The sequence below is a fragment of the Myxocyprinus asiaticus genome, chromosome 34 (genome assembly GCF_019703515.2).
Source record: "Myxocyprinus asiaticus isolate MX2 ecotype Aquarium Trade chromosome 34, UBuf_Myxa_2, whole genome shotgun sequence".
In the NCBI taxonomy this organism is placed as follows: domain Eukaryota; kingdom Metazoa; phylum Chordata; class Actinopteri; order Cypriniformes; family Catostomidae; genus Myxocyprinus; species Myxocyprinus asiaticus.
In genome coordinates, this window is record NC_059377.1 from 32762646 (window position 1) to 32785423 (window position 22778).

Here is a 22778-nt window from a genome sequence, read left to right on the forward strand (position 1 = left end):
GGAACACCCCAACAATGTCCCCCCTCACCACTCTAAACAGCACTGTGGCAGCAGTGGAGTCTTTCAGGTTCCTGGGCACTACCATCTCACAGGACCTGAAGTGGGATACCCACATTGACTCCATTGCGAAAAAGGCCCAGCAGAGGTTGTACTTCCTTCGCCATTTGAGGAAGATCAACCTGCCACAGGCACTGCTGATACAGTTCTACTCAGCAGTCACTGAGTCTGTCCTCTGCACTTCTATAACTGTCTGGGTTGGTTCAGCTACGAAATCAGATATCAAAAGACTACAAAGGACAGTTCGGACTGCTGAGAGGATTATTGGTTGCCCCCTCCCTTCAAGAACTATACACTTCCAGAGTGAGGAAAAAGGCTGGAAAAATCACTCTGGACCCCACTCATCCTGCCCACCACCTTTTTGAACTGTTGCCTTCTGGCCAATGCTTCAGAGCTCTGAGCACCAGAACCATCAGGCACAGGAACAGTTTTATCTCCCAGGCTATCCATCTCATGAACAGTTAAAACTGCCCCATTGAGCAATAATTAATGTGCAATACACAGCTTAGTCTTTTTATTTTATCCAACACATCCAACCTCTTCTGCCATTACATTCCCTTGCACTGTATACAACCGATTTGTATTTAGATTTGCACTACGTATGTGTATGTGTGTATGTATGTATGCATATATGTGTGTGTGTGTGTGTATATATGTATATATATATATATATATATATATATATATATATATATATATATATATATATATATATATATATATATATATATATATATGTATATATGTACATATGTGCATGTGTGTATGTGTATGTATATGTATATATATATGTATGTGTATGAATGTGTGTGTGTGTGTGTGTGTGTGTGTGTGTGTGTGTATGTATGTATGTATATATATATATATATATATATATATATATATATATATATATATATATATATATATACACACACACATATATTTAGTCTATTTTTCTTTTCAATATTTATTTATTTTGTATTCAATTTTTAATTATTTTATAAAAGTCTTGTTGCTGTTTTGTATTGTTGTGTACTGGAAGCTCCTGTCACCAAGACAAATTCCTTGTATGTGTAAACATACTTGGCAATAAAGCTCATTCTGATTCTGATTCTGAAGTCTGTATCCTTTTTGTCTTCATTTGCAGTATCTTGAATGATGTGTATGAACAACAGAATACACAAACATGTATATCAACATGAACACCATTCAGACCAGAGTCAGGGGTAAAGTTTAATTTCAGGCGCTTCAAAACTTCAACAATGGACAATGTACGTGAGATGGAGATGATGAACATGTCGACAATTTCGTGTACTTCATTGAGCTCTGAAACAAAATATATATGTGGAGGGAAAAAACTCTTTTAACCACACAAAATACATTCCATACATTCATTTACTAGTTCTACTCAAACCACAAAATTAATAGTGTTACATAAAGAAAAAGAAAAACAATACAATTTCAAATTAATTCATAACATAGTTTTCTTATGTCTTCTGCTTTAGTATACTTAGGGGGTTTAATTTAGTAAAAAGCTATTGGGAAAAAAAACTATTCATGTTTCTTGTGTCCTAGGACACATTTTTAAAGGTTTCAAAGATTCACTGTTAGTAAATTGCTATTAAGCAGTCACATTCCATTCAGCATAACTTGCAAGACACATTGCAGGAACATTTAGTTCATATAGAGCTACCAAGGGTTAAGTGCCTTTCGCAAGGGCAACGGTGATAGAACTGTGAATCTTGATATTTCTCAGTTCCTGGTTCCCCCTTTGAACCTGCAACATGTATCAGGTCAGTTCAGTTCAGTTTGACTGCTTTACATCAACACAGATTCACACTGGAGGTTCTTTTATATGAGAACCAATTTCATAATGTAGGATCAGATTTCTTGGCTTTGTTTCCAACACATTGATTTAGGCAATAAAAATGCTCTAGATTAATGTTAATTTTTGACTTGTACATATATGAATGTATTTAAATGTACACAGATGTGCATAACTATATCTGTAAATAATCTTAATGTCCATATACAACATCCATAGAAATATATGGCTAAGAAATTATTTGATTTACGTAATCAAGCTCTAAAAATATGGCATTCTAAAGCTTTATAAGTAACATTATAAAACACACTATCCTTGAATCTAGTTTTACACTAATTACTAGTCTCTCTATGACGTAATAATTTAAATGATTATACAGACAACATGCAGTTCTGCACGTTAAGATTCAAACAGATCCTTCATCAAAAACGTGAGCATTGTAACATGGCTTTAAGACCTTAAGCGCCATTAAATTAACTTATTTTTCTTTCTCTTTTGGGATACAATAATTCAGAATCTACTAATTGAGGCAAACATGTTAAACCGAAAAAACAAGAAAAAAAAACATGAAAACTTAAGCCACATCAAAAATTAAATGCAGAGACACATAATATTGCTGAAGTTGTCGGACCAAACAGATGACTCTAACGCAAAATATAGCATGTGTCTTTACTTCAAACTGAAACACTGTCACTTATGTAACAGAACATGACACTCAATGCAAGTGGAAACCCACATGTAACATTACATCTGCGCTTACATAAATACTTAAATTACAGATAGAAAATGCTTGAGAAATGTTCTGATAGTGCCAAGTGTTTGTCCAACCTGTGACAAAACACATTCCTCTATATATATTTATCAAACTCAAATCTAAGTACTGTATTTCACTGCATGTCTCATTGTGCAGTTATGCACTGGTTGTGAATGAATGCAGGCTTTGGAATTGTTTAACTCAAGTCCTGAGAAGTAAAATGTGGAAAACACAATCACACAATCATACACGCACACTCACAAACTACACACACTGCACACTAAGGCTACTTCATTAAAGGAATAGCTCACCCAAAAATGAAAATTCTGTCATCATTTACTCACCTCATGTTGTTCCAAACCCATATGTCTTTCATTCTGTGGCACACAAAAGGAGGAATTTTTAAAGGATGTCCCATTTGCTGATTTTAATACAAATGACAGCAGTAGTAACTCACTTCAAAATAAGTATCACAACAGTCCATGCGACTTGTGTGTCAAGGCACTAATATACATATCGCGAAAGCCAAGAAAGAACCTTTGTGACGTAAAAGTTTAGAAGTTTGTTGCGGTGGTTGAAACACCATGCCAGTGCAAACTTTCAGAAAAACTTAGTATAAGCCGTTAAACACCTTCTTACTGCCATTGGTCTGCCTAATCAGTGGGTGTAAATACAATGACAGATGGTAACCATTACATATTTTGTGCACAGTAGCATGTTAGCATTAGTGCCATGAATGCAGAATGTAAACATGACAAATTACACTTTATCTACTGCCCATATATAACTTTAAATCATTGTTGAGTGGTTAAATCAGCTTCTTTTACTGATTTCATGTGGATTCTGTTCATTAAATGAGGCATGTTGTAATTGATAACACATTAAAGTCACATTTTAAGGTCACATTTGTTAATGTTTTACATGTAGTCTGTTGACAGGACAGCATGCGTCTCTTATTTAAATACTCTTTTAAACACCGGCAGCAGCGGCGTGGCCGATGTCTGAATGTTGGCAAACAGTATACCATTGCTCAGCTGTTTTAACCTTCTTTCTAGCTCTGAACAAAGAAGAACTTCACCATGAGTGTATTTTCAGCCTTCATATTCCAAGTTTTCTGAAGGCATATGATAGGTTTAGCTGAGAAACAAGCAGAAATCAAAGTTATTTTACCTTGAAATTCCTGACTTCTGCTGTAGTTCACCTTTGCACGCTCATGAGTTAAAAGTGAAAGCAAAAACAGTGCTTTTACTACAGAGTTTTTCAAATTTTATGAGACTTTTAGGCTTTAAAGTGAGTCACTTTCAACTGACACTGTATTGAAATCAGGGACATCCTTTAAAATTCTTTCTTTTGTGTTCTGCAGAAGACAGAAAGGTTTCTAACAACATGTGTAAATGATGACAGAATTTTCAATATTCATTCAGGGTATTCGGAGGCAGCATTTTAAGTTTAGGGGATCAGCAGAAGACCTTGGGTTTGAGAAAGCAGGTCACTATCAAATCAGCTCTGACCTTGTGTTGCTGAGGCTTTAGCCCTCAAGTATTTCCTAAGTCCTTAATTAGGGAGGTGTAAACATGTTGCATACATGTTTGTTGATGCAGTATAGTCTGTTCAGCGTCATTTGTTCATGTCGGATTAAAATAAAAAGGATACACAGAAATGTCCAACTAAACTGAAAACACAAATTAACAAATCTGTAGCCAAAGTCTTTTAATTCCTTAGGGCATTCTTTGAAGGTCTAAACTGAACACACATGTTTCTTGGAGCAAATCTGAATGTATTCAGCATCATACTATTAGAAGCAGTTCTTGATGGATCTAAGGGAACCTTTGATGACCCAAACAGTAGTTTTCAACCTTTAGTTTAGCTGTTTGGGAATGACTGCTCAATGAGATGGTCCTTGACTGGTGGGGTCCATGGGTTCATTGGCAGAGGCTTGGCGGAGTCTCCAATGAGGGTACTGTGCGTTGTCAAAGGCTAGACGGTGCACAGTCTGGACATGGGTCTTCAGGTTGCCTTTCTGTGAGGCGCTGTAAGGACAATATCGGCACTGAAAGGGTCGCTCACCTGAAACCGACACAAACACAAACAAGATCAGGTCAGTGCCTTGGCCCAAAGGTGAGATGGGCGAGCTGAGGTTCAAACCAGAAAGGAGAAAGGTGACATGGTGGTGGTGTTGGTGGGCTGACTTTGAAAGTGCTGCTTTCCTTTCATAGGAAACAACAGAGGCAGGTTGGGAAGGAGGGGAGGGGCCGAGACATGATTGATGGGCTGATGACATGCCATATGGAGATGGTTGACTGTTCCCCCCGAGGGGACGTCTCTTTTGTTTCGTGTTTCTGTCAGCTGTTCATACAAACACGCAAACTCACAGACACAGGGATCTCTGCCTGCCTTCCCTTGAGCAATAAGACGTCACACAGACAGTAGATGCAGAAAGTCTGGGCATATCAAGTTTGTGGGGAGTGGTGAACTTGACAACCACACACAGACCTTGTGTTTCCTCCTGCCCATGTCTGTTTGGGCCTCAACAGTGGAATAATTGTCAGAGTCCCAGTTTCACTGTTTAATTAGACTGATGTACAATGTTGTCCTCGCACAATTGCATAAAAATATCCCCCGTCACCTGAGCGAAACAAATGAGTCTGCCATTCAATTTCTCCATATTATTATTTTTGAAAAATGAATGAATTATCCACTAGGAAATAATTGTCATTCCGAGAGGCTGAAAAAGGGGTATTATCATAAATCATGCCTCGTAAAAAAAACGAAGACAGACACAATTAATCAGGACTATCTGAAGCCAAGTTTCCGCCTGATAAGGTCTGCGGCACAGTAAGAGCTCATATGCAATGGCACCCTGGTTCCCTAGAGGAGAACAAAGTGAAACCCCAATCCAAAACAGAACCCGCCAAATTACATTAAAGGTTATTGTCAGAGCATCACAAAGACTGCAGCACAAATTTAATTTGACCTTTCCACTCTGCCTGCTTTTGCCATTTGTAATGTGTAACACATGCAAAGGGGGTAATTCATTAAGCTCGGGCCTCTCCACTGGAGCAAAGCGCATATCTGATTGTTAAGGTAGGATTCAATCCATTGATCCTAGTGTATGGAGCGAGGTGTTGGTTTATTTCTATAACTTTCTGTGGTGCTTGTGTGGTCACGCCAATGGCAGGTAGAAACTGCACATCACAGACTGAAGAAAGGTAGAAATGATGGACAGGAGAACAAAAAAGTGAGAGAAAAACACAATATACACAAAAAAGCAACCAAACGAAAAGTAAAACATACTTGTTTGGGGGCTTCTGCAGAGGTTGGACTCCAGTTCCCACGAGTCCATTGGACTCAAACATCACTGTGGGAGCAAGGTGGTCAGTTAAAAAGAAATCAAATTTAAAATTGTAAAAATTTTAAACTTGTTCCCTTGATTGTTACCCTGCAATAAAATAAAAAAATAAAACCTAATGAAACCAAAAAGTCCATATGAAATCAAAATGGCCCCCATTTACTTTCTTAATATACGTTGCTGGTTTTATTGGGAATTGTTCAGTGGTGAATGTTATTCTAAAGAGAAAAAAAAATTTTTTTTTGCTTTCTTAAAAATGTAAAACTTGCTTTGCCTATAAAATTACTTGTCTTTTCAGCTGATGTCACCAAGCCTCTTATTTTTTTTTAACCCCTCCCCTCCAACCACCAGCTATACAGAGACCACTTTTTACAATCTAATCTATAGAGCGCAACATTGCCCACCTACTTTTTCAGCTGCCTTGGTTCCGGAAGTATTTTTATCATTAATTTCTTACATAGGGATTTCAAGTGCTTCATAAAAGAGTACTTAATTGTAAGCCATGAACCCTACCAACCAAGTCTGGAATTACAAATGTTGATTTGAAGCAAAAGGGAAAATCAGACAAAAAGACAAAATTACAAGACAGTCTTTCATGAGGGAATGAACTACAATCCCATGAAGCACTGCAAATGATGTAATTGAAAACAAAGTTAATGTGTTAACGCATGTGATTCATTAAAAAATTTTAACGTGTAAATTTTTCTTGATTGTGATTAACGCATTTATCGTTAATAAAGCATAGGGTAGAACCTTTGCGTTGTGATCACCCGGAGTCATTACATACTGACGCACACACTACAAACACACACACAACAGCAATTCCTTGTCAATGATCAAGTGATGGAGAAAGGACCTCTTAACACTATTTGTTGTAAAAGATAAGCCCAGATGGGACTTTGCAGCCTCTGTAAGGTGCAATTGAATAACCACAGAAGCACGTCAAGTCTTAACGATCACGAAAATGCAGAACGAGATGTTGTTTACAAGCGCTTTTCATGTGGAGATCAAAGCGGCACTTGACGCTGGCGTTGACACCCTGACGCGAATCATGATTGCGGCTGCACAACTGCTGTAACAAAGTGAATAGCCACAGTCTGCAGGCTGATTAATATTGTGAAGGATGAGAGTTTAAGAGATTTAATGCGCATTGCAATGAATATGCAACCTATGGGGAGACAAGTTCTTTCAATTAGTCAACCTCCCACTTATACTTTGCGAAACATTTAATGTAAGTATGTTTATTCTGGAAGGCTTTAATTGGAAAATGTTAATAAAGCATTGTTGTTACATATTGTATTGTTTTCTTTCCTAAGAAGGAAATAAATGCATTTTGACAGGAAAAGAAGTATATACAGAGTAAAATTTCGATTCGTGAAATCGCGATTAACTATGGAAAATTAAGCGATTAATTGCAATTAAAAATGTAATCGACTGACAGCACTAAAAAACATAACTAAAATACAACTATTGATTTAAAGTTGTTGAATTTAATATAGAAACAATATACTTTCATTTTATTGTAAAATATTCAGATATTTGCAAATCATGGGTAGTGTAGTTCTTCACAAGGAATTCTGCTATTAAATGCAATTTCTAAAAAATGAGGTTGAAATAACATGAACTGATGGCTTTAACTTAAGAATATACCATGAATTAACAACTTTGAAGCTCAAGGTAGATCTGTATTTTAGGTTTATTAGTTCCCTATCTGTCACTCACTCGACGTTGTGTCGATGTAGTGACACTAGGGGTCACTCTTGGGAGCCCGAGACACCTCTGGTCTTTGATAAAATGCCAATGAAAATTGGCGAGTGGTATTTGCATGCCACTCCCCCGGACATACGGGTGTAAAAGGAGCTGGTATGCAACCACTCATTCAGATTTTCTCTTCGGAGCTGAACGGTCATGCTCACTGAGCTGAATTCCCACGACTGTTCATTCACCTCTGCTGGATCTGACGGCGCATTTCAGAGGCTTCTCCCCCCTCTGCACTGGTGCACTGCAGAGAATGCCCCTAGGCGCTTCGGCAGAAATAAAAGAGTATAATTCTCTAAAAGAGTATATTTCTCTAAAAGAGCGGCACACACGGAACTTCTTTTTAAAGACGAGTCTTTCTAAAAGATGCTTTTCCGATTGTGTGTTATTCCTGGTTGCGCTCATTATCTCTCACCTTCTGACGTTCACGATCACTGTCTTTCGTGTCTGGGCACTGCTCACGCGGAGACAGCGTTCGTGGATGGTCATGTTCTCATTGCAAGGACATGTCCATGGCAACATTGCGGTCGCGGCTCGCCTTTGTAAGAAAGCAAGCCACCCCAGAGGCTCCCCGCCTCGGTCCTTTTATCCACGGGTATGAGGCCAGTGCAGCTAGCACTGGGGGTGATTTAGGGACCCCAATGGGACCGCCTCCGACGGGTATCCCCCCGCAGACCTCCCATTCCCCAGCAAGCTCGTCTGCCCCGATCGGGCTTCCGGATGAGTCCACCGGCTCGTCTCACAGCGAGTTCGACCTCTTATTCAGAGCCCGCGAAAGTGATGAGCTCTCGAGCGCAGCATCAGAGAGCGGGCTCGTCCAGTCGGAAGCCTCAGCTGGGCTCCTCCCTTCGGGGATGATTGCCCAGTCACAGGCTGATGCGGAGATGACGACATGCTTTCCCGGGCAGCCGCGAGCGTCGGCTAGAGTGGAACCCTCTGCTCTCCCTGAACCCTCGTGGCTGGGTGATTGGTTCCTGGGCTCGCGGTGCCGCTCAAAGCCACGCCCCGCCCCCGTTCCTTTCTTCCCGGAAGTGCATGAAGAGCTGACAAGGTCGCGGGAGGCACTTTTTACTGCTCGGTCCCGATCTTTTCACCTTCCCCGCCCTCACTACCCTCGACGGTGGGGCAGCCAAGGGCTATTCGGCAATCCCCTGGTGGATAAAGCTGCTCGCGGTGCACCTATGCCCGCAGAGCACCGCCACCTGGCGCGGGTGCCCAAAGCCCCCGTACAAGGCCTGTAGGTTTACGTCGTCTCTGACAGCCAAGGCCTACGGTGCCGCTGGACAAGCAGCTCCCACCCTGCACGCTATGGCTCTCCTGCAAGTCCGCCAAGGTGCTAAAGGAACTGCACGAGGGTAGTTCCGCCCCAGGATTGATGCAGGAACTGCGCTCGGCATCCGACCTTGCTCTCCGAGCGACGGAGGTCACGGCGCGGTCTCTCGGGCGGACGATGGCCACACTAGTGGTCTAGGAGCGCCACCTTTGGCTCAACCTGGTCGAGATGGGCGAGGCCGACAAGACACGGTTCCTTGCTGCCCCCATTTCCCAGGCGGGCCTATTCGGCAACACCGTTGAGGACTTTGCCCAGCAGTTTTCGATGGTGGAGCAGTAGACAGATGCTAGCCGGCATATCCTGCCCCGGTGCGGCTCAAGATCCCGCACCCCGTCTACTCATCGCCAAGGGCGTCCCCCTGCGGTGACTGCACCGGCTCCGCCGCAGCCCGCCCCTTTGGCCCGGCCCCGGCGTGGAGCCCACCGCAGGAAGCAGACGCCACCCATCTCGCGGCTGCCCAGAACCCGTGAAAGGCTTCAAAGCGCCCTTGAGACGGGCGACCCAGGGACAATGAAACCCGCTGCTCTGGAGCTGGTCTCTCCATCTTTTTGTTACCTTTTGCATTTAATTGCTCTGCATGCCCAAGTGGCTGCAGTACTCAAGAGCTCAGCAAGAGTGGTTTCCTTGTCCCTGGGTCACGTATCTGGTGTGCACGGCCGTCATCACGACTACCGTCCACCACTCTATTTGGCAGGTTTGGCGCTCCAGCGGCGGTCTCCCACCCCTGAGTGCCCAGCTGTGGCACAAATCCGCCCCCAATGTGACAGTCTCCACGGGTCACAAGGACAGGCCTCTTCCTCCCCCGTCCCAGGCTGTTCCAGGGTTGGTCACAAGGAGCCAGGTAAGTGCTTCGATGTCCTTAGATTCAGCACGGCCACGACATGGTGTGGCACCTCGAGCTCCACCGCGAGGCCCCACCTGCCGGTACGTCCGATGACGTTGTCCCTTTGGTCCCCCTTGCATGGAACTTGGACGCATGGCTTGCGCTTTCCAATCCGTCGCGAGGGCTGGTCCGGACCGTCCGACTTGGCTACGCGATTCACTTCGCCGGGCATCCGCCCAGGTTCAGCGGTGTCCACTTCACCTTGGTAAAGGACGAAAACACTGCTACCTTGCGCGGAGATCGCTATCCTCCTATGGAAGGGCGCGATAGAACCTGTCCCTCCAGCCGAGATGAAGAAGGGGTTTTTCAGCCCCTACCTCATCGTACCGAAAAAAGGTGGTGGGTTGCGGCCAATCTTGGACCTGTGAGTACTGAACTAGGCTTTACACAGACTCCCGTTCAAGATGCTGACGCAAAAACGCATTCTGGCGAGCGTCTGGCATCAAGATTGGTTCACGGCGGTAGACCCAAAGGATGCGTACTTCCACGTCTCGATCCTTCCTCGACATAGACCCTTCCTGCGGTTCACGTTTGAGGGTCAGGTGTATCAGTACAAAGTCCTCCCTTTCAGCCTGTCTCCTCGCATCTTTACGAAGATCGCAGAGGCTGCCCTTGCCCCGTTAAGGGAGGTGGGCATTTGCATTCTCAACTATCTCGATGACTGGCTAATCCTAGCTCACTCTCGAGACATGTTGTGCGCACACAGGGACCTGGTGCTCTCACACCTCAGCCGACTAGGGCTTCGGGTCAACTGGGAAAAGAGCAAGCTCCTCCCGGTTCAGAGCATCTCTTTTCTCGGATTGGAGTTGGACTCAGTCTCCTTGACGGCGCGCCTTACAAATGAGCGCGCCCAGTCAGTGCTGGCCTGTTTGAAGGCGTTCAAACAGAGAACAGCAGTTCCACTGAAACTTTTTCAGAGGCTCCTGGGGCATATGGCGTCCTCGGCGGTGGCCACCCCGCTCGGGTTGATGCATATGAGGCCGCTTCAGCACTGGCTCCAGACTCGAGTCCCGAGATGGGCATGGCGCCACGGGACACATCGCGTGGCCATCACGCCGGTCTGTCACCATCTTTTCAGCCCTTGGACTGACCTCTCGTTTCTATGAGCAGATGTTCCTTTAGAACTGGTCTCCAGGCACGTCGTGGTCATGACAGACGCCTCCAAAACGGGCTGGGGCGCTGTTTGCAATGGGCACGCAGCCGCCGGCCTCTGGACGGGTCCGCAACTGCATTGGCACATTAACTGCCTCGAGTTGTTGGCATTTCTGCTCGCCCTGCGGAGGTTTCGGCCGTTGATCCAGGGCAAGCATGTGTTAGTTCAGACAGCATGACAACGGTAGCATATGTCAACCGCCAAGGCAGTCTGCGATCTCGTTGTATGTCACAACTCGCCCGCCGTCTCCTCCTCTGGAGTCAGCAGCACTTTGAGTCACTGCAAGCCACTCACATCCTGGGCAACCTCAACACTACAGCGGACATGCTGTCACAACAGGTTACCCTCAGGGGAGAGTGGAGACTCCACCCTCAGGTGGTCCAGCTGACTTGGAGTCGATTCGACAGGCACAGGTGCACCTGTTCGCCTCCCAAGAGTCCTCCCCACTGCCCGCTCTGGTACGCCCTGTCTGACCGAGACCCCCTCGGCATAAACGCACTGGCACACAGCTGGCCCCCTGGCATGCGCAAATATGCATTTTCCCCCAGTGAGCCTACTTGCGCAGACCCTGTGCAAGGTCAGAGAGGACGAGGAGCAGGTCGTCCTGGTAGCACCCTACTGGCCCACCCAGACGTGGTTCTCGGACCTCACGCTCCTCGTGGTAGACACGATCACTCAGGCTAGGGCCCCCTCTACGAGGCACCTGTATGCCTTTAAGTGGTGTCTGTTCGCTAAGTGGTGTTCTTCCCATCGGGAAGACCCCCAGAGACACGCATTCGGATCAGTGCTTTCCTTCCCGCAGGAGAGGTTGGAAGGGAGGTTGTCCCCTTCCACCTTGAAGGTGTACGTTGCCGCCATAGCAGCACACCATGACGCAGTCGACAGTAAGTCCTTAGGGAAGCACGACCTGATGCCATTCCTAAGAGGTGCCAGGGGGCTGAATCCCTCCAGACTGCGCCTCGTTCCCTCATGGGACCTCTCTGTTGTTCTTCAGGGTCTACAGAGTCCCCCCTTTGAGTATTTGCAGTCAGCCGAGATTAATGCACTCTCCTTGAAGACTGCCCTCCTGACTGCGCTCACTTCCATCAAGAGGGTAGGTGACCTGCAAGCGTTCTCTGTCAGCGAAACATGCCTGGAGTACAGTCCGGGATACTCTCACGTGTTCCTGAGACCCCGACCGGGCTATGTGCCCAAGGTTCCCACCACCCCTTTTAGGGACCAGGTGGTGAACCTGCAAGCGCTGCCCCAGGAGGAGGCAGACCCAGCCCTGTCGTTGCTGTGTCCAGTGCGCGCTTTACGCATCTATATGGATCGCACGCAGAGCTTTAGAATCTCTGAGCAGCTCTTTGTCTGCTTTGGTGCACAGCGGAAAGGAAACGCTGTCTCCAAGCAGAGGATCGCCCACTGGCTCATTGATGCCATAACTATGGCATATGTCGCCCAGGACATGCCGCCCCCGGTAGGGCTACAAGCCCACTCTACCAGGGGTGTAGCGGCTCCCTGGGCCCTGGCCAGGGGTGCCTCTCTAACAGACATTTGCAGAGCAGCAGGCTGGGCAACACCCAACACCTGTGCAAGGTTCTACAACCTCCGGGTGGAACCGGTTTCATCCCAGGTAGTGGCACGCAACACAAGCAGATAAGCCCGGGATAGCTGGCCGGATGTATCGCTTGCACATAGCGCCTTCCACCTCCCTTGCAGCTGAAGACATGTGCCATTAATTCCCAGTAGTGTTCACAAACTTTGTTCCCTGGTTGACTTCCTCCGAGCCCTGTGGCAGTTGAGTTTTCGGAGAGACTCGCTGCCGGCCCAGTACACGTGCGAACTATGAGTCCTTTTCTGGGGTAGGTGCTCCGCATGTGGCGGTTCCCTTTAAGGCTAACCCCATGCAATATATATCTTCCGCTAATTCGTTTCCCTGTTGGCAAACTGCGTCTTCCTTGGGCAGAGCCCCTCTGCCCCAGTCCATGTTTGTAGTAACTCCTCCCCCATTGGGCAGGATCCACCTTGAAGTCTCTCCACATGGTTGGAAAGACCATGTGACGTATTTTTCGACTTAAATATCCCCCCCTCTCTTTGGGCGAGGTGTGGTCTCCACGGTGTCTTCCCCTTGGGAGGGACACCCCCCAACTAGACCTGTCAGCCCAGTTGGATAATCCCCCTTCTTTTTTAGGGAGTGGAAAAAAAAGAAGGGGAAAAGAGGCCACGACTGGGTTAAGCCTGTCTCTATCTTTTGGGTAGTCGACTTGTCCCTAAAAAGGGCCGTTCGACACTCATAACTATGTTGGGGGAGGTTACGTGTCGACCTGGTGTGCTGGCTATGAGGCACACAGTAGTCTGCCCACCACACACCGCCAGTTCACGTAACACAGTTCAGCCAATTGTGGCGTTTCGTATAGGGACCCCTAGTGTCACTACATCGACACAACGTCGAGTGAGTGACAGATAGGGAACGTCATAGTTACTTGTGTAACCTCCGTTCCCTGATGGAGGGAACGAGACGTTGTGTCCCTCCTGCCACAACGCTGAACTATCCGCTGAAATGGCTGGACATTATATCAGCTCCTCAGCGTAAAACCTGAATGAGTGGTTGCATACCAGCTCCTTTTATACCCGTATGTCTAGGGGAGTGGCATGCAAATACCACTCGCCAATTTTCATTGGCCTTTTATCAAAGACCTGAGGTGTCTCGGGCTCCCAAGAGTGACCCCTAGTGTCACTACATCGACACAACGTCTCGTTCCCTCCATCAGGGAATGGAGGTTACACAAGTAACCATGACGTTATCATTTAAATTAATTCGCCAATGGGAAAAAAATTAATGGGAATTTTACTTCCGGAACAAAACTGTTGCACCCTATTCCCAACGGATAAAACCAATTACCGCTCTCAATTTTTGTCTCATCCTGTTTTACTCAGAAATATGTCACAATATGGAAGTAAAATGGCTAGCAAATGGCATTTCATGTTGACTTAAATGATTTTTCTGCTTTTCCAGGTTGCGTTCAGGGCAAATATTCAGCCTTCTCAAAGCAGAAATTAATTTAAAAGTGCTAAGGTGCAGTTCAGGATCCATCCGCTCATGCAGTATTACTTGTAAAGGCCTTGAATTAGCATCACCAGTTAGCATGGCCGTGGCAGACAGTGAACTGAAACTACCAATTTAAAGTGACACACAGAGTTAGTGTGCATACTAATGGAGGCCGGGGGCCCTTGCCCTGCTTCATTTGGAAGCTCACGCTGAAGAGAGCAATCACTGATGACGTTGAATGTAAGTCTATGAGTAGAGAGACAGCTCTCTCTGTGAAATGTAGCATTTGGCCTCTGTCACTGGCGATCAGTCTGGCTAGCATACACAACCATCACACACTAGTCAAAAAAACCCTCAATCCTCTTATGAACTCAGTGGCTAAGTGCAAATAAGTGAAGAAAATCCTATTCATTTTGACTTTTGAGAATAGGATATGACCTCTTTATACTGTAAAAAAACCTACAACAGTGCATTCTAAAGGTGTGCAAGGATTAAAAAGGATTTATAACTGTATTATCAATATTATCAATTTGCAGAAAAGTAAAGTGATATGTATAGTAATACAATGGTAATGAACCATTATAAGCCCCCAGTTTCTTTGATGCATGAATTATTAAATCACAAAAGAAAATTAAAAACAAAAAGATAATTATTCAGAATCTTGTTCTTTTTCAAAATGATGTATTTTGAGAGAGCTACACATCTGTCCACTGCAAAAGAATTCTGAAATATTTCAGAGGTATTTAAGCTACTGCATCACTACTTTCGTCTATCATTTTGAATTAGCCATATACTGTATAAAAATGTACAATGAGGGCCTGGGTAGCTCAGCGAGCATTGACACTGACTACCACCCCTGAAGTCGCGAGTTCAAATCCAGGGTGTGCTGAGTGACTCCAGCCAGGTCTCCTAAGCAACCAAATTGGCCCGGTTGCTAGGGAGGGTAGAGTCACATTGGGTAACCTCATTGTGGTCACGATTAGTGGTTCTCGCTCTCAATAGGGTACGTGGTAAGTTATGTGTGGATCGCGGAGAGTAGCATGAGCCTCCACATGCGGAGTCTCTGCGGTGTCATGCACAACGAGCCACATGATAAGATGCGCGGATTGATGGAGGCAACTGAGACTTGTCCTCCGCCACCCGGATTGAGGTGGGTAACCGCGCCACCACAAGGACCTACTAAGTAGTGAGAATTGGGCATTCCAAATTGGGAGAAAAGGGGATGAAATTATTTTTTTAGACATATAAAGAGGACAGTCGTATAGAATTGTGGATTAGGGTAATGGTGACCTGCATGTAACATAACACAACCTGAATGGTTAAAAATGTAATTTAAAGATTGGTCCACTGTAGTGGATGTCATGCATCAGAGGGTTAATATTAAAAATAATGCAAACAAAAAATATTGCACAACTTAATTAAGAGCTTTTTTGTAGCGTATGGAAGTTGGTTGCTGAATGTGAATGATGGATCTGTGATGATATGAAAAAGGTTTTTGATTGAGGTAAGTGTGTGTGTGTGTGTGTGTGTGTGTGTGTGTGTGTGTGTGTGTGTGTGTGTGTGTGTGTGTGTTGATGAGAAGACAAGGGCAAATTGTCATTTTCTCAGCGAGCATTTGACGCTCATCACACTGGACTGGTGACTGCTCAGCTTATTAGCATGCACAATTACAGCTCCATAAGTGACATCTGATTAATAATGTATACAATTTTCACAGGTCAGAGTCACACGCAAATATGTTTGCGGGGTAAAAAAGAAAGACTCTCGTCCAAGGACAGAGAGATCACTCGTTATACATACACAAACACACACTCACACATAAACACGCATGCACATTAAAATATATATATGATAAATGTATGTGTATATATAAATCATTAAGCTGTTTCTTCTTTTACAACATGACTATATAAATGTTTTATTATTATTTAAAATGACAATTAAAATAGAAATGATAAATTATAACTAGATTTGCATTTCCAGAAGGAAATACCAGTGTTTGCAAGGCAGCAAAAAACAACTTTTAAAGTTTTAGGTAGGCTACAGGTTTGTTGGCTGTACATGAGAATCATCCCATAATACTTTGTCTTGTCATTGTGAAGACAGCTATAAATGGCTAAATATATTTCAATATAAAACAAGACCAGTCTCAATTCAGTAAAAAAAAAATTAAAGGTGCTTTAAGCTATTGTTTTTATGAAATGACCCACAGAGAATGTCCCTATTCCCTAAAAGATGTTATTGACTTAGATGTAATTTTATTTATTTATATATATATATATTAGTTTAAGATTAGGAAGGTCTTCTAACTGAGAAGGTCAACTTAGGACCATTGCTGTGTTCCCCACCTCCCCCTCCTTGTGTGTAGTACCCTATGTATTTCATTGTCTTGTATTTTTGTATTTTCATTGTCTGTATGTATGTCTTGCCACAAAATCAATTGCCCTGTTGATCTGTATTTGTAATTGCAGAAGTGTTATACTAAAGAGGAATATTTTGCAGGAATATTATTACAGTGCTACCTTGCAAGCAATGTAATCATAAAATTAGATGATTAAACATAAAATGTGATTAACAAAATTATTAAACGCTGATGTGTTATCTTTATGCATTTCTGATGCATTTATTTGTGTGCACTTTTGCACACAGAATCAAGGGGCCTCATTCATGGAACTTTCGTAAATATAGGAGTAAATTGGGAGTAATTTATGCATAAAATGGTATACATAAGAAAATTGTTTATATATGGGTTTAATAGCATTAGCATTGATCATATTATCAACTAAACATGATTTATCTATGCCTACACTGAATAATGAAACCTAAATTATAGAGCTTACGACAAATACAAAAACCTGTCCAACCATACACGATGGAGGGCATTCATTTTTTCGAGAAAATCAAACATAAACTGCACTTTCCCACAACATTTTCACACCATGCACCAATCACTTCTGCTGGGCAAACGATATAAAACATACAAAGCAGAGTTGGGAATAAACTATACTTTGAAGAAATACACCGATCAGCCACAACATTAAAACCACCTGCCTAATATTGTGTAGATCCCCCTCGTGCCGCCAAAACAGCGCCAACCCGCATTACTATTCATTTCACCACGATTGTACAGAACAGTTATCTGAGTTACCATAGACTTTGTCAGTTTGAACCAGTCTGGCCATTCTCTGTTGACCTCTCTCATCAACATTTCCATTCGACAAGGCATTTCCATCCACAGAACTGCCACTCCACTGGATGTTTTTTGTTTTGGCACCATTCAGAGTAAACTCTAAAGACTGTTGTGTGTGAAAACCCCAGGAGATCAGCAGTTACAGAAATACTCAAACAAGCCCATCTGGCACCAACAATCATGCCACAGTCCAAATCACTGAGATCACATTTTTTTCCCATTCTGATGGTTGATGTGAACATTAACTGAAGCTCCTGACCCATATCTGCATGATTTTATGCACTGCACTGCTGCCACACGATTGGCTGATTAGATAATTGCATGGATGACTGTTGGTGCCAGACAGGCTGGTTTGAGTATTTCTGTAACTGCTGATCTTCACACACAACCGTCTCTAGAGTTTACTCCGAATGGTGCCAAAAACAAAAAACATCCAGTGAGGGGCAGTTCTGCAGATGGAAATGCCTTGTTGATGAGAGAGGTCAACAGAGAATGGCCAGACTGGTTCGAACTGACAAAGTCTATGGTAACACAGATAACCGCACTGTTCAATTGTGGTTGGCACTGTTTTGGCAGCATGAGGGGGATCTACACAATATTAGGCAGGTGATTTTAATGTTGTGGCTGATCGGTGTATATGCAAGCCTCAAGGAAACATTTGAGATATATAGGCCTATATATAGATTGATAGATAGACACATGTTTTCAAAGGAAAACAAAAAACCTCTTTTTAACTAATTTATGTTATTTATTAAGGTTATTTTCACTCATTCAGTTATAGTAAGATTTTTCAATACCTATTTCATATCACTTCTATCAAAATGTAGTCATGGCAGGTTACCTGAAAGAACAGACAACATTTGGATGTCTTACACATGATTTACATATGGTAGGGAGCTGGTGTAAAATGTAATCGTACCAACCAATATTTTTAAAATATGAAAAATTTCATTTGAGAATTCACAAATGATTTACACAAAAATTTGTTCTGCTTGTGTTTCATAAATGAGGTCAAATTTATGTATGTATGTTTTTAAGTGTGTGTATCTCACCTGTATGGGATCTCATGTGTGTGCGGTAATGGCTAGGCTGGCTGAAGGTCTTCCTACAGACAGGACAAACATACTCCCCTTGCTGAGACCCTGACCTCACCATCCCTACATGTCACACAAAAAAACACAGAAGGAGAGAAAACAAAAATCTAATTTAAAGGGATAATTCACCCCAAAATGAAAATACTGTCATTATTTACACACCCTGATGTTCTTCCCAACCCGTATGACTTACTTTTTTCTGTAGAACACAAATGTAGAAAGATAGTCATATGGGTTTGGACTGACATGAGGGTCAGTAAATGACAACCGAATTTTCATTGTTCAGGTGAAATAACCCTTTAAGAGGAAAATAATGTACCACAATTCACATGTATGAGAAAAAGAAGGTACCAGATAAAGAGAGATAGAGTGAAGCAAAAAGAGGGGCAAGCATCATTATCATGTTTTATGTGTCATTATGGGAGTCTTTCTTCAGGGCTTGGATGGGGAGCTGTCACGCCGCATCACGCGAGCATCTCTGACAGCCTGACATGAACATAGGCCCATGTGACCGCATATATTACTGTGAATTAAAAGCCTTGCCCTCTGATGTGCCCTCATCAGCGCTACCATGTCACATGTCAGGTGTGCTGCTTTCTCCCTTCCTCCCTCTCTCCTTGTCTCCTCTTTCTCTCCTCTTCTAGTTGCTCTTTTCCTGCCCGTCGCTCTGGCTATGCCAGCCCTCATCTGTGTGAGGGGAATCGCTCAGACACGTGTGTGTCGGGGAAGGACTCGCTGAAGGAACAGGAACGGAAGTGGAACCTGAAGCAACCAGCTTCTCGTTTCCCTCCAGGGCACTTTAAGAGCGAACGCACCAAGTGTGAGTTGAAACACTGTCCCTTTGGCTCCTGTCCATCACCTGGCACCTGCTCCAACCCCTCAGGATGTGCTTTGTTGTTGCAATGAGTGTGACTGAGAATGTTGGTGGCAGCAGTATGCAAGGCTACGTTTAGTAAACATGAGTCGGTGAGTTATTACCATGCAAGAGAGATGCAACGGTGGACAGCACAAACAAGAGGAGAGCCTAATATTGGAAAGGTCACATTATTGTTTGTGACTCAAAGGGCTAGAGAGAGCACTGATGATATCAGGCCAGACAGCTGACAGAGAATTCTACTGTCTTTTTCATAGAATTACACTGAAGCCAGCCAAGTGGGCCACCGCCTGGCAAAATGTCCTCAAATGAAGTGGAACAGGGGAAAAAAATGAAAAATTCTAATTCCTCACTGTTTTGCAAACCAGCTGGTGGCTTAAAGGGATAGTTCACTCAAACTGAAAATTCTGTCATCATTTACTCACTCTCATGTTGTTCCAGTCTAAACCATATGACTCTTTCCTTTTTCAATGGAACACAAAAGATGTGTAGGACATAATGGACAGCCTCAGTTACCATTCACTTTCATTGAATGAAAAAAAAAAAATACAATGACAGTGAAAGATGACTGAGACTGACATTTTTCCTATTATCTCCACAATGTTGGGGAAGCTACTTTGAAACTGTATCTTCCCAAGCTACAAGTTATTCATAGCTAAAAGTAGCTATACTACAGTCAAGCTACTCTTTAGAAAAAGTTGTTAGCTACACTAAAAGCTACTAACCAAAAAAAAAAAAAAAAATAGCCTGAAGTTCTTTAAGGATGAAAATAAACAATCAATAAATGATCAATAAATTCTATAAAGTTATATAGTTTAATCCATATAAATATAGTTATATGAACTATATATATACAGCTGAAGTCAGAAGTTTACATACACCTTGGCCAAATACATTTAAATTCAGTTTTTCACAATTCCTGACATTTAATCATAGAAAAGAGTCTCAGGTCAGGATCACTACTTTACTTTAAGAATGTGAAACATCAATAATAGCAGAGAGAATGATTTATTTCAGATTTTATTTCTTTCATCACATTCCCAGTGGGTCAGAAGTTTACATACACTTTTTTAGTATTTGGTAGCATTGCCTTTAATTTGATTAACTTGGGTCAAACGTTTTGGGTAGCCTTCCACAAGCTTCTCACAATAAGTTGCTGGAATTTTGGCCCATTCTTCCTGGCAGAACTGGTGTAACTAAGTCAGGTTTGTAGGCCTCCTTGCTCGCACATGCTTATTCAGTTTTGCCCACAAATCAGATTGAGGTCAAGGCTTTGTGATGGCCACTCCAATACCTTGACTTTGTTGTCCTTAAGCCATTTTGCCACAATTTTTTAGGTATGCTTGGGGTCATTGTCCATTTGGAAGACCCATTTGTGACTGAGCTTTAACTTCCTGGCTGATGTCTTGAGATGTTGCTTCAATATATCCACATAATTTTCCTTCCTCATGATGCCATCTATTTTGTGAAGTGCACCAGTCCCTCCTGCAGCAAAACACCCCCACAAAATGATGCTCCCACCCCCATGCTTCACGGTTGGGATGGTGTTCTTCGGCATGCAAGCCTCACCCTTTTGTCTCCAAACATAACAATGGTCATTATGGCCAAACAGTTACATTTTTGTTTCATTAGACCAGAGGACATTTCTCCAAAAAGTAAGATCTTTGTCCCCATGTGCACTTGCAAACTATAGTCTGGCTTTTTTATGGTGGTTTTGGAGCATTGGCTTCTTCCTTGCTGAGCAGCCTTTCAGGTTATGTCAATATAGGACTTGTTTTACTGTGGATATAGATACTTGTCTACCTGTTTCCTCCAGCATCTTCACAAGGTCCTTTGCTGTTGTTCTGGGATTGATTTGCACTTTTCGCACCAAACTACATTCATCTCTAGGAGACAGAATGCATCTCCTTTCTGAGCGGTAGGATGGCTGCATGGTCCCATGGTGTTTATACTTGTGTACTATTGTTTATACAGATGAAAATGGTACCTTCAGGTGTTTGGAAATTGCTCCCAAGGATGAACCAGACTTGTGGAGGTCCACAATTTTTTTCTGAGGTCTTGGCTGATTTCTTTTGTTTTTCCCATGATGTAAAGTAAAGAGGCACTGAGTTTGAAAGTAGGCCTTAAAATACATCCACAGGTACACCTCCAGTTCAGTACACCTCCTATCAGAAGCTAATTGGCTAATTGTCTAAAGTCTTGACATAATTTTCTGGAATTTTACAAGCTGCTTAAAGGCACAGTTACCTTAGTGTATGTAAACTTCTGACCCACTGGAATTGTGATATAGTCAATTAAAAGTGAAACAATCTGTCTGTAAATTGTTGGAAAAATTACTCGTGTCATGCACATAGATGTCCTAAACAACTTGCCAAAACTATAGTTTGCTAATATTAAATCTGTGGAGTGGTTAAAAAATTAGTTTTAATTACTTCAACCTAAGTGTATGTAAACTTCTGACTTCAACTTTATATACATATATATATATATATATATATATATATATATATATATATATATATATATATATATATATATATATATATAATATACATACAATTGCAGTCAAAATTATTCATTCAGCTTCTGCTCATGAGAAATGTGTAAAGATTCTAATAGAGAGGTGTCCGAAGCCTGAGAACACTTACCTGAAACATTTATTTGATGTTATTAAGGGTAAAGGATGCTCCACAAATGATTGACTTTGGGGGTTGAATATTTTTGACATGACATTTATAGAGAGAATGATATTTTTTATTTTAAAATTTGGGTAAACTGAACTCTTTGTTCTCAAAATCACTCAAATGTGAATTAAAAACTTACTTTAACTGTTTACTGAGGTTTTAGTTGATGTGTTTTATGTATTTATTCAGATCATCATAATGTATTAATGGTCAGGGGGGTTGAATAAGTTTGATTGCAACTGTATATATAGTTAAAATTATATTATCATCTTAAATGTTATTGTATTTTCTATATTTAAAAGATCATTATTGCTTTTGTGCCACATAAATACTGTATTGTGTTGCACAAAAACAAGTATATCTCATTTAGGGTGACAACATTAAATTGAACATATACATTTATACTAAATACAACAAATTAAACTAAGAAACTGCACTATTTTATATAACTGGTTCGAAAACATAGTGATAAACAGCATCAACTAACTAAATATTTAGCTTGAATAAAAAAAGGAACAAACTGACTTCAGCTCAGGGGCTCAAGTGATTCGGGGAATAATTTATTTGAACTAGTTAATTTACATGAACTGTCCGAACAAATCGATTCACTTAAGTGAACTGACTTGCCAAAGCTACATTTAAGTGAATCATTTTTTAACCGATTCATTTACGTGAATTTTCCAAATGAACCCATTCACTTCAAGGGATAGTTCATCCAAAAATTTAAATTCTCTCATCATTTACTCACTCTCATGCCATCCAATATGTGCATGACTTTCTTTCTTCTGCTGAACACAAACAAAGATTTTAA

The 22778-nt window shown here is 42.5% G+C and overlaps 1 protein-coding gene across 4 annotated transcripts in view; it reads right to left on the bottom strand.

Annotated features, from left to right (window-relative positions):
- Window positions 1-1259: 1259 nt before the first annotated feature.
- The window catches only part of LOC127424924 (zinc finger protein 516-like), a 68702-nt gene continuing 47183 nt past the window's right edge, over window positions 1260-22778 (bottom strand). For 2 of the 4 annotated variants that reach the window (XM_051670481.1, XM_051670480.1), the window contains exons 4-5: window positions 18368-18472; window positions 1260-4685 (exon numbers count right to left, since the gene is read on the bottom strand). In XM_051670481.1, the coding sequence (XP_051526441.1) occupies window positions 4504-4685; window positions 18368-18472 (287 nt within the window). In that variant the 3' untranslated portion in view covers window positions 1260-4503. Of the gene's footprint in view, window positions 4686-5912; window positions 5977-18112; window positions 18157-18367; window positions 18473-22778 lie in introns of all 4 variants that reach the window. The other 2 variants (XR_007894542.1, XM_051670482.1) reach the window with 2 other exon arrangements.